At 36.3% G+C, this 12,651-nt stretch overlaps 2 protein-coding genes across 2 annotated transcripts; one reads left to right on the forward strand and one right to left on the reverse strand.

Moving 5' to 3' along the window:
• Window positions 1-1,953: 1,953 nt before the first annotated feature.
• LOC112508026 (indole-3-acetate O-methyltransferase 1) lies at window positions 1,954-4,719 on the forward strand. The gene is made up of 3 exons (XM_025112806.1): window positions 1,954-2,076; window positions 2,981-3,682; window positions 4,366-4,719. Exons 1-3 carry the CDS (start codon window positions 1,954-1,956, stop codon window positions 4,717-4,719), a joined length of 1,179 nt encoding a protein of 392 aa, XP_024968574.1.
• A 1,377-nt stretch (window positions 4,720-6,096) lies between these two features.
• Window positions 6,097-11,376, reverse strand: LOC112507810 (65-kDa microtubule-associated protein 1-like). The gene is made up of 10 exons (XM_025112528.1): window positions 11,305-11,376; window positions 11,010-11,102; window positions 10,697-10,900; window positions 9,703-9,951; window positions 9,391-9,606; window positions 8,551-8,706; window positions 8,156-8,467; window positions 7,978-8,065; window positions 7,058-7,206; window positions 6,097-6,581 (listed from the first exon to the last, which is right to left on the reverse strand). The coding sequence occupies exons 2-10, from the start codon at window positions 11,079-11,081 to the stop codon at window positions 6,294-6,296; spliced, it is 1,734 nt and encodes a 577-aa protein (XP_024968296.1). The 5' UTR covers window positions 11,082-11,102; window positions 11,305-11,376; the 3' UTR covers window positions 6,097-6,293.
• Window positions 11,377-12,651: the final 1,275 nt, after the last annotated feature.

Genomic DNA, 12,651 nt, shown 5'->3' on the forward strand with positions numbered 1-12,651 from the left:
AGATCATGATGTTGTTTAGATTGAAAAAAGCATACATACATCACTATACTTAACACAATATCTTAATTATAAATATATATAATTAATTAATTAACTAAACTTAATCATTCATGTGTATAATTAGCTACTAAGATAACCAATTAAGTCATGTATGATTGTTGATATCATACATATACACACACATATACATATATATATATATATATATAGGGTTCGGCTTCTTTTTGCCTTCACAGAGTTTTGCTGTGAAGTTTCAAGTGTAAAAATGTTGTTTCGCGTGTCTCACGAAAACAGTTTGGTTTCACGTGAACCCAACTCTCTCTCTCTTTATATATATATATATATATATATATATATTTATTTATTTATTTAATGTATGTAAAAATATTAAAATAATATAATTAATTAATTAAAGAAAGAATTGTGCTATATTCATTATGTTTCAATCACTTTTAACCCAAGATATTATGGTTGGTAACTTTGTTAAAGTTATCCTCTTTTAATTTTTTAATAACTGTAAACAAACAAACAAACCAATTTTATATATTAATCCCATTTTTCTTTTTTAATTAAATTCCATTTTTTTTATAAATTAATTATTACAAGGGGGATGGGTTTCCGGCGGGAAAGAGGATGAGCGGCCGGCCGGCCGGAGATGGGTGGATATGAAAATCCGGCGTCAATCTTGAGCCTGATTTTTGGTTGCATGTGAAACCCATTAATGTGTAGATTTTGTGTTCCCCACCCGACCCGACTTGACTTAATTCACAGTCCAACTTTATCCTCTACTAAGCCCTACCTATTCACCTTTCTAGGGATCAATATCTATATATATAAAATATATGCCTATAATCATAGCTTCATTTTTCAAAAGTGGTAATTACTTATGTACCCTTAAGATTCCCGGTTTTAACTTTGAAGTATCGGACGATTTCTTGTATGGTATGCGAAAGATAGAAGGGTAGTTTCGTAAGTTTTACAAATAAGCGGTAAAACAAGTTCATATATGAGACCCGTATGATTCACATATGAACTATTTAACTGATTCACATATAAACCCGTGTGATTCACGTGTGCACTTGTTTGTCGTTTATTTATAAAATTTACGAAATTATCCTTCTTTTTTTCGTTTGACCAGTCAAAGATGCAAATATTAATGTTTAAATACCCGATAAGTGTTTACCAAATAATTTATCTTACTAAATGAAAATGACAAAGATCAAATAAAGTTGGAACCGTAAATGAGGATCGTGACTCTTGGGGGCCAATTTACCAAACACTTATCCGGTAAGCATTTGCTGGTAAAATTCAACACTTATTCGATAAGATCTTGGTCCACCAAAACGGTGTTGTATGCAACAATTTACCTGTTAAAGCGTTAACCGTAGTAAGAGTCATCGCCCTCACTTACCGGGTAAAACTCTTGGTCCTTACCATTTTCATCCTATAAAGTAATGTGTCTTAATAAATGTTTACTCAGATAAACGTTTAGTAACGACCCCTTACCTAATATATGAATTATTACATTCAATACCATTTTGATGGATTACAATCTTAATCGATAAACTACCCCTGACCCTCAATTTTAATTTTAATTTTAATTTTCACTTAAATTTACATCCATACATGTATTCATATATATCGTTAATTAATTGTGGTTGTTGTCCTGGTCAAGACCACATTAGTTTTTACCAAATCAAATTAATAAATTATAAAGAATTAGTTATTTCCATAACTACCCTCGTCCATCCTTGTCCTTTTCTGGGTGTGGCTCTATATATATATATATATATATATATATATATATATATATATATATATATATATACAGACACAATCCTTGTAGTTACTTCCAAACAGACAGACATATATATATATACATACATACATCTATATCTATATCTATATCTATAGATACAGAGCGATTGTATCTATCAGAATCAAGCATTATCAATGGCTCCTCCTTCTAGTGACATGAATAATGTTGTGATTTCATCAAACATTAAACTTGAAAGGCTTCTCAGCATGAAAGGTGGCAAAGGTGAAGCCAGTTATGCAAATAATTCTCAAGCTCAGGTATCATCTTCATCTTCAACATCTTCATTTTTCATCTGATTAACCTGGATATCCAACCCGTTGTGCAAACCGACTAATTCTAAGACGACCACCTGCTTTGCGGGTAGCCCAAAATCATCTATTTGGATTTGAAACTGAGACCTTTAGACACTTTTGACGTTTGGAGACCAAGCTCAAATCAATCAGACACCATCGTTATGGTTTCAATTTCTTGATTTATTTGCAGAAAAATAGTTATGGTGATCCTCTTTATTTGCCTTTTTTCATGCCCATTTTGAACCCCAATTTGCTCTCTCTTTTTGCCATTAATTTTTTTTTTATAAAAAGAAAGAGTAAATTTTGGTTATAAAATTCTATTAAAAAAACTTTTCTTGATAGTATCCAATCGAATCCAATGATACATTTAATTAAATAAAACGGTGAAACAGTAGTAGCAACAGATACAATTCTAAATCAACAAGGCCAAAATGTAAAGACACCATAGGGTGTTTCAGAGACGAACCCAATAATTTTTTCATACAGTGGCACGTTCTAAAATGGTTGCATCTTCTAAAACAATACGGTTGCACCTTTCACGAATCTAGTTTTTTTAGCTTACGACGGAAGTACAATATGGTGGCACGTGACACTGAAGCCACTTAACTGGTCCGTTTAAGGGTTGTTTGGGATTGCTAATAAAAATAATTTATTGACTTATTCCGGTGTGACACCGGTAATAAACATTTTTAAGTGTTTGGATAAATAACTTATACCGGTACCAAACCGGTAATAAGAAGTTTTTGAAAAAGTTAAACTCTTATGACTTAATCTGATTTTCTACAAATGAAAATAAACATATTATAGGTTTACATACTCTTTAGCAGTATCATTTTCTGTGATGATGGATCATGGTGCATGCATGCAGGCAAAACACGCTAGATCAATGTTGCATCTTTTAAAGGAAACCCTAGACGGTGTTCAGTTAAACTCGCCGGAGACACCGTTTGTGGTGGCGGATCTCGGCTGTTCAAGCGGAAGCAACACCATTTTCATCGTCAACGTCATTATCGATCACATCACCAAGCGTTACCAGACCTCTGGCGACCACTCCGATCTGCCGGAATTTTCCGCTTTCTTCGCCGACCTCCCTTCCAACGACTTCAACACTCTCTTTCAACTCCTCCCACCGCTAGCCAACCAAGACGTCGGAACCATGGAAGAATGCCTTGCTTCCACCGGCCACCGTCCTTTCTTTGCCGCCGGTGTCCCTGGGTCTTTCTACCGGCGATTGTTTCCGGCGAAATCGGTTGATGTTTTTTACTCGGCGTTCTCTCTGCATTGGCTATCTCAGGTGCCGGAGATTGTGGTGGATAGTTCGTCGGAAACTTATAACAAAGGGAAGATTTTCATTCACGGTGCAAAGAAAAGCACTGCAAATGCTTACAGGAAGCAATTTCAGGCGGATCTGGCCGGATTTTTGAAAATGAGATCGAAGGAGATGAAGAAAGGTGGGTCCATGTTCATTGCTTTGTTGGGTCGGACCTCCGAGGACCCAACAGACCAAGGTGGGGCCGGGTTACTTTTCGGGACCCATTTTCAGGATGCATGGGATGATCTTGTCCAAGAGGTAATCATTCCGAACCATAATAAAATTGGGTTTTTAATATATTGTTTTACGTTATATTTAAAATGGGATAACGTGAAACCATTTTATTTTCGTGGGATTCGTGAGACCATTCTATTACAGTAAAACGATGTGAAGGTAATATTTACAGTGTTTTTACTGTAAAGGTTTGGAATTTGAAATTTCAAGTGTAAAAAAATAGTCTCACGGTTTCAGGAAAACATGTTGTTCTCACGTAAACTCAATTATATATATACATATATGTGTGTGTGTATATATATATATATATATATATATATATGTTTGTAGGATGTTTTTAGACGTAGTAAGTTTTTTAGGTCATTAAGAGGCAGTCTCTGAATCGTTAAGATGTGAATCTTGTTTGGCAAAAAAAAAAATCTGCCCCTTAATGGTTCTAAAACCCTGTGAATGATTTTGTATCATAAGTCTCTCTTAACCATTTAGCACCCTAATTTCATTGTAAACAATTATCAAACAATTATATTTCATTTTGCACTATATCATGAGAGCCTCTTAATCATTCTGACCACTTAATCATTCAGCACCAAATCATTCAGCAACAGTCAAACAACTTAATTTCTATAATATCATGCGTCAATAACTTTGTCACATCAGTTTTCTTTTTCAAACTCATCTCATAAACCTACAAACCGAATTCAACGCAGGGACTTATCACGAGCGAGAAAAGAGACGATTTCAACATCCCGGTGTACGCACCAAGCTTACAAGATTTCCGGGAGGTGGTGGAAGCAAACGGGTCGTTTAGCATTAAGAAGCTAGAGGTGTTCCAAGGTGGGAGCCCGTTGGTGGTGAACCGGCCAGATGATGCAGCCGAGGTCGGTCGGGCTCTAGCCAACAGCTGCCGAAGTGTGAGCGGGGTGCTCGTGGATGCGCATATCGGAGATAAGCTCGGTGACGAGCTATTTTTGCGAGTCGCAAACCGGGCCACAAAGAAAGCTGAAGAGATGCTGGAAAAGCTTCAGTTCTTCCATATTGTAGCATCCCTTTCTCTTAAATAAATAAATAAATTAATTAACTAATTAATTAATTAATTAATAGATTTATATAATTTTGTATAACGTAGGAGAAGCTAAGAAAGGTTAAATTTTGTGGGTTTTTCATGTTTATTGATTTGCTTTTTTTTTTGTGTTTTTTCTGTGATATAAAAACAATTAAAAATTGCAATCAATTGTTATTGAGTATATATTATGTTTGTTTGTATTTGAATATGTTGGTCTTTATCATTAAGCTGTTTTGTTACTTTTTCATTAAGTCAGGAACAAATAAAGTTGTCTGTGTGGATTAATCTGTTTGTTGCAGTGTGCAGAATATCATCTGAATATAATCTAAACTGACTGATTCAATTAAAACCGACCGACCAAAATCGGATATCTAATTGTAATTGGGTCGGATCTAAAATTTCAACATCCAAATCGGATATGTCCAATAAAACCGAACCGATTGAATCCGATGACCATCCAGTAACTGTCCAATTAATAACTATATATTATTATTAATATACTACGATATTGTTTTTTAATAACTCAAGAAAATATATGAATAATTGGTCGAGTATTGGATCAAAAGATTGGACGAATCCAATCCGATCTAATCCAATGGATAAACGAATAGGAACATCTAATGAATGAAATTGATCCGACGCAAATCCAATATGTTCAATGTTAATCGAATCGGATTGGATGACAAAATCCAACATCCAACATCCAATGGATGCTTGGATCGGATCGGATCGGATCCACCTAAATCTATTGGATTTCAACCGATGAATACTTCTATTTGTTTTTATAGATTGAGAGTTTTTGCTTCAGAGAGTTTTTTCATAGATGGAAATAACGTGGTTTTTAGTATGTTTGGATAAAACTTGACTTTATGCATACAGTTTTTCCCTAGAAGCATATTGAATAAGTCGTTTTCTATATCATTAAACCACTGTCAAATAGTCATGTAAACTGACGGAATAAGTTGTGAGTTCTATTATGTTCATTAAGCTACTGACAAACAACCCTAAGTTATGTATAGATAAAGTTCTCTATAAATTAATTTGTTTGTATAGATCATGAAAGTTTATGTATGTGAGGTTTTCAAAGATAGAAGGAATGTGTTTTTTTTTTTTTAATACGGAGAGGTAGGAAGGGGGTGGCTGCATTAATGACATAAACAAGAATAAGACACGTAATACAACAAAATAGGAAAAAGACAAAATAAAATGACCAAAATACCCCTTAAAACGAAAACCAAATAGACGAAAAACAACTATGAAGGCCAGCAATGAAACCAAATAGACAAAAACCATAATCATGAAAACTGTGGCCGAAAACCTGCGAGAACCAAATAAACGGAAACCGTAATTATGAAGACCAGGGGCGAAAGCCAAATAGACGTAAAACATAATTTACTCGAAGATAAATTAGCAAAAGTGGTTAGATAAGGTAACTAACGGATACCGATACAACGAACATGAACGTTCAAACGTGATACATCTCTCTAACGCAGTAGGCGTCTAAGCTCTCATTATAATAACACCAAATCCTACAATATTTCACTCTTATTTCGATCGCTCTAATCAGTCTAATTAAGGTGTGCTGGGAGCCGGCTCGGTGCCAGATATGTGTGAGCCTGCATCCTCTTTCGATATGGCCGCATAGTTCAATGCACCAAGTGGCTTTGTGTGCTCCCTCTTCCCATCTTTGTTCACTGACCTCCCTCCATTTTGATTCAGAGACAGCCGTCTGGTTGGAGTTCCGTTCGCACGTGGGCCCACCACCTTTTTTGTACTACTAACGGGCCTAGCCGGGCTTGATCTTGAACCAAATACGGGTTCTTGCTCGGTATTTGGTTGTTCAAGGAATTTCTTCTGATCCTGTCAAAAATTCCAAAATTACAACTTGTTTCAACTTTCAAACCAAACAAGCCCAAAATATCCCGGCCGGAGGTAGAGTAGGGTATTGGGGGGAGGGGGAGGGATGTACGCAGACCTGACTTCGGGTCTGTTTGTTAGCAGCTTAATGAGTTTAATGGGACTCACAGCTTATTCAATCAACTATATGTAATTGTTTGGTAGTGGCTTAATGATATAGAAAGTGGCTTGTTCAGTAAGCTTCTTGGGAAAGCTTTATGCAGAAAGCAAGTCTTTTCTAGACCAATTTAAAACACATTCCTCCCATCTATGAAAAAGTCCTCCCAAACAGAAACTTCCCCAAACTATATAGACAAATTAATCCATATAGGACTTGATGGAAAACCAACCAAACAACCTCTTCTACAAAGTTCAGTGGCTGTTTCCATGAAGATTGGTTTCAAATAAGAAAAGAGTGAATAGCAATTTCCATGACTGACCTTCAGTCTTCGTTTCTCTTCTTCCCTGTCATGCCTGAGCAATGCATATTCGTCTAGCATGGCGAGTAATGGAACCCCATCATACATGAAAGTGAGTCCATGGTCGTCTTCCCAAGCCCGAGTCTTGGCAACCAAGGTGTCAACGAGAGCTGCATCATATACATGCAATAAATGGCTGTTAGATTGTAAAAATCGCCTGCCAAAATTTGTTCACTTTCTTCATAAACACCAAGAAATCCATCTGCTAAGGTGCTGGCTAAAGAGGGGGCAAAAACAAAAGCCCCTAGAACACCTAGATTACTCTCCAAAAGAGTCCTCGAGGAGAAAAGAGAGGCTTCCAACATATATTGAGGAGAAATGGTCCAAGTTCAGCCGATGTGGGACTTTAACATGCCCACTCCAATGGAGGCTAGACGGGCATAGATAGTCCCATTGTAGCGAGAGGGGGCTAGACGAGTACAGATTTCCCATGAGTGGTAGAGCCCGACTCTAATACCATATGAGAATACATTGGAAACCCCAGATATGAGCTTAATGAGACTCACAACTTATTCAATCAGCTGTTTAGTAGTGACTTAATGATATAGAAAGTGGCTTATTTAGTAACATTCTAGGGAGGAGCTTTATGCAAAAAGCCAAGTTCTTCCAAACCTACCCCTCCCAATTAAAAAATGCCCTCCAAAACAAAAGCCTTCTCAATCTATAATGAATTATTAATCCACATAGACAGTTTTATCCATATAGGACTTAATGAAAAACCAACCAACCAACCAGCCCCGGAGTGCCAATTGATGTCAATCGATACATAGAAATCTCCAAAACATTTTCAAAAAGTGGCAAGAATCTAAAGGGTTCAGAATTACGATTAAATTAATCAACACCAGGCCAAGAACAAGTAGGGAATTTGCCTCTTTAGATACCTGGAATTTTGTTCACCAAAATTCTGGCCTTTTCGGCTCGCTTAAGATTCAAATGTGCGCCTCTGCTTGCATTGTACCTGTTGTCATCCTGTCACCGAGAACCCAAAAGCAATTAAACCACGAACAAAATCAAATAATATAACTTGTTCAACATGGAAGAACGGAAGGAGAGACAGACCCTATTGTAATCCTCAAGCCAACTCTCTTCTTCACAAGCCGACATCCATTTTTCAACCTTATCCAAAATATCTTTTCTACTGAGAGCCTCTTCTCTCGCTTTTATGATCTGATTATCCATGTCAGCTAGCAACTCGGTAGGTTCCACATTCCCAGAATCAATCAGGGCCAAGATTTTCTCCCTGGCAGCCTGCATGTCGATCTCAATATGTGCACGTGCAAATATCTCTTCAAGCTCGCCTTGTCTCTTGAAAGCAATCTCTTTCATTCTGCTAGCTTTTAGCTGATCTAGCCGTTCCACTTCCACCTCGGCCTTGGAACACAAAGAAATAACGTATCAAGAAACTAAAAATGTGATTTTATACCATGTTCTTTTAGGAAGGAAACCTCAGGTACCTGCTCGATCAAATCGAGAGCAAGGGCCCCTGGGACGTTCACTTCATCAACTGAAGCCGATATATTACAAGTAACATGACTAAACAAGCCCTGTTCTTCTTCAGACGTATCCATCAAATTCCACAGATCAGTTAGCTGGGTTGCCAACTCTTGAAGCTGTAAAACCGGAAAAAAACATCAGCCATCTGTGGGAGCATTATCGGAATAGAGATTGGGGTGATTTTAGACAACAAGGCTTCTCAATAAATACAAGCAAGAGGCTACTGTAGTTCTTCAGGGTGCGTTTGGTACCCGGACAGAACAGGACTGGAAGGGCGAAAGTGAGATAGGCGGGTGAAAGAATTGTGAAAGGTTTTACGGTCTTAATTCGACATGGGTAGTTTGGTAATTTACCAATTTTGTCCCATCTCCTCGAGTTTTATTCTATCTATTTTGGTGGGACAAAGAAATTGCATTTTTGTCCCACCCAAGTCCCATCATGTCCCAGTCTAATGCCGCGCCAAACATGGGACAACAAGTTTTTGTATTGTCTTGTCTTGCATTCCAAACGCACCCTTGTACACTTGGAACTTTTCAGACATTGACACAGGGTTGAGATCACTATCAAGAAAGAATGCCATTTCAGAGAACAGAGTTTTATATGCCTTGATCGGCTAATATTTTTTCAAGATTATAAATAAACTAAAAGCAGGTTCGACTCTAATCAAATATTCTTCTTGTACAATACAAAAATGCGCAAAGAGACTAAATTCAGATAATCCAGCATTAGTGGTATGTTAAATTGAGCATTTTATCCCGGGACTTCTCTTAATAGCTATAAAGAGCTGTGAAATTGTGTACCTTCTGCAACCTTTGCTTCTTATCTTCTTTTAAAGCTACGACAGTCTTTGCCAACCTAGCTAGCGTGTCATTGCTTATGCTTTTAGATTCTACACCGGCTGCATCATTCAGACTCGGATGAACCTCTGTAACTGTACTATAAAAATCAATCCCAAGAACAGCACAAAGATCATGAACAGTGCTCACTAACTCAAGGACCTTGTGCAGTCTATCACTCTGCCAAATCAAACAAAGATCAACATCACCCATCTCATTTCATAGTCTCTCTAATCAATAACTTGCTTAGAGAATGAAATAAATCAATAATTTAACCTTTTCTTTCTGAAGTTCTTGTAGCTGATCATGGAATTCATCCAACTTCTTCAAGGATAAATCGGACTCATCAACAACTTGGTTTCCTAAACGATCACCGCTCCCTGCAATTTCTCCACATATCTTTTGTATCTGACTCTGTACATCTGAGAACTCCTTTATCCGTTCATCCTTCTGCTTCCATAGTTGTTCTAGAGCCGGTGCAATAGCAGCAAGTTGCTCCTTGATGGTTCCTGTGGTCTTCTCTGGCTGTATATCCAACCATAAGAAATAAGATAAGACCATCTCCAATGGGGTCACCAACTCTTTACACTATTTACTTACGGCTTAATGAGCTTAATAGTCCGGACGGCTTATTCACTCAGCCATACAGGAGTGTTTCTTCACGGCTTAATTGTTAAGCCATTAAGCCAAAATGGCTACATGTAGTAAGCCATGACCCCTCATGTGTCCCATTAAGCCACCATAAACAAATTAATACCAAAAATTCCCTAGAAACAATCCAACCCTCTCTCTTTGCAACAATACATTTTTATCCAGACAAACAACTTAACATATGGACTTAACCCATACATGGCTTGGGGGCCTATTTGTTAGCAGCTTAATGAGCTTAATAGGACTCGCAACTTATTCGGTCAACTATACACAACTGTTTAGTAGTGACTTGATGACATAAAAAGTGGCTTATTCAGCAAGCTTCTAGGGGAGCCGCTGAAAGCCAAGTTTTTTTCCAAACCTGCTCCTCCAAGCTAAACAAACAAGCTTTTTCCATCTATGAAAAAACCCTAGAAAACAAAAAACCTTCGCAATCTATACAAATTAATCCACACAGATAGCTTAATCCAGACAGGACTTAGTGGAAAACCAACCAAACAGCCCCTAAAGCTCACACTAATTCACTCCAATGGGCACACAGCACACTATTTTTCAAGTGAAATACATCTTCCCAGCTTCAGAAAAAGTTCCAAGAAAACAAAAATAGCAGATTACTTACAATCCCAACAAAAGATTTCTCCCCGAGAGATGCAAGCAGAGTGGAGAGTTCAAGATTAGCATCTGCAAGTGTCTGAAGAAGGTGTGATCTTGACTTTGTTGCTTGGTCCACTTTCCTCTTGTAAACATCCAAACACTCTTGCTCAATCTGAAGAAGCATCTTATCTCTTTCTTCATCGCTTTCACCAACCTCATCCCAAATTTTCTGCAAATAACACCCACAAGGTATCACTTCCACCATCAATTTAAAAACACAACAATTAAAAACGATGAATGTACTGGCAAATAACTAGGGTTTAAGGAATGTATTTCACTTGCAACTGATGCAGTAATGTTCCGCAAGTCGTTTCTCCAAGAAGCAGATTTTGAACATCCACCTCTGCCATCTGGAATTACCGCAAACTAGCCTGAAAATTGGTATTGAAAGAGAGATCTATCAAGTATGAAAATGTATAAAAAGCTAAGTTCGATTGATTGAGCAAAAACAGTAGGATACAATCGCCGAATACATATTCCAACAACCAGAAGATTAAGATCAAAGATCAAAAATCAAGATCTGAAAATGGAAATGTGGAGGAATGCAAGTGAAATGGGCAAAGAGTTGCTTACCGATGAAGAATGGAAGGAAGGTTAGGGTTTTGGGGGAATCTGAGTGTTGTTTCTGAAGTTAAACCATGACTTGTGTTTTCCAAGAGACAATGAAGTATGAAGTGTGTGTGGGGCCATCGTCAAAGATACAGTCGTATTTTTTAATCACATGTTAAATGACTAATTTACCCTCGACAAAATCTTGAAACCAGAGAGAGTTCTATCTTAAACATCGAGTAAATTACCTTTTTGTCCTTATGGTTTATTAGAAAGGTATTTATTAGGGGTGAGCATAGCCGAGTACCCACTCCTATTTGACAGGAATCGGAACCGGCAGTTCTTGCGATATTGGAACCGAAACCGGTTAGAACGGTTCTTGAACTTTTGGAATCGAAACCGGAACCGGTTCCAATTCCGGGTACCCGCTTTCTAAAATATTAAAATTTTGTTATTTAAAAATAAAAAATAAAACATTGGCAAAACACTAAATAAATAAACAAAAATACAAATTATACGGAATAATGGTTACAAATATTGTTTAACGATTACAAACCATAATAGACTAATTAGTAAATGTTGAAAGTTTAACGATTACATATTATAATTGTAAATGTTGAAAATTTAACAATTACATACTATAATTGTAAAGATTCAAAGTTTAACGATTACATACTACGAATTCAATCAAACACACAATTCAAAAAAAATGAATCATATTATCTCAAATTCTGAATTTAGAGTTTTAAGTTCTTGTCCTAATTTAAATTTAATATTAGAAAATTTAATTATTATTTTTTAATTGAACATGTCAAAGATGATTAGGAATTTGAGTTTTGAAGAATTTCGGAATTTTGTTGATTTAGAACACGTACACAATGGAAATGTGAGACTAACGAGGAACATGGATCCCTAACGAGGATACACATATCCTCCCCCCCCCCCCCCCCTTTTATATAAGCTATTTATTATATTATAAAGCATTTGATAAAAACTCTTAAAAACCTTTTTTTATGCATAAAGTATTGTTTATTGATGCATATTACTTAAAATTCAAGATTACAAGTAATTGTGCATAAGTACAACTTATTAAATCTCTATGTTTGAATTCGTGTAACTAACTGCGGATAAACATAATCAAATGGAGGATAAACATCTCATTTTCAAATCTAAAATATAATTAAGATAACTATTGAGTTCTAACAGAATACTTAATTATTATATTTATAAAAAAATATTATTAAACCTAAATTAAGTTACTTCTTTACGTTAAATTAAATTATAATAATAAATTTGAATTAAAAAAATACACAAACAAGTACTTTTAAATAGTTAATTTGATATTAATATTGATACACTTTTGCAAATTTT

Source organism: Cynara cardunculus, assembly GCF_001531365.2.
Source record: "Cynara cardunculus var. scolymus isolate 2C chromosome LG 2, CcrdV1, whole genome shotgun sequence".
NCBI classification, from domain to species: Eukaryota; Viridiplantae; Streptophyta; class Magnoliopsida; order Asterales; family Asteraceae; genus Cynara; species Cynara cardunculus.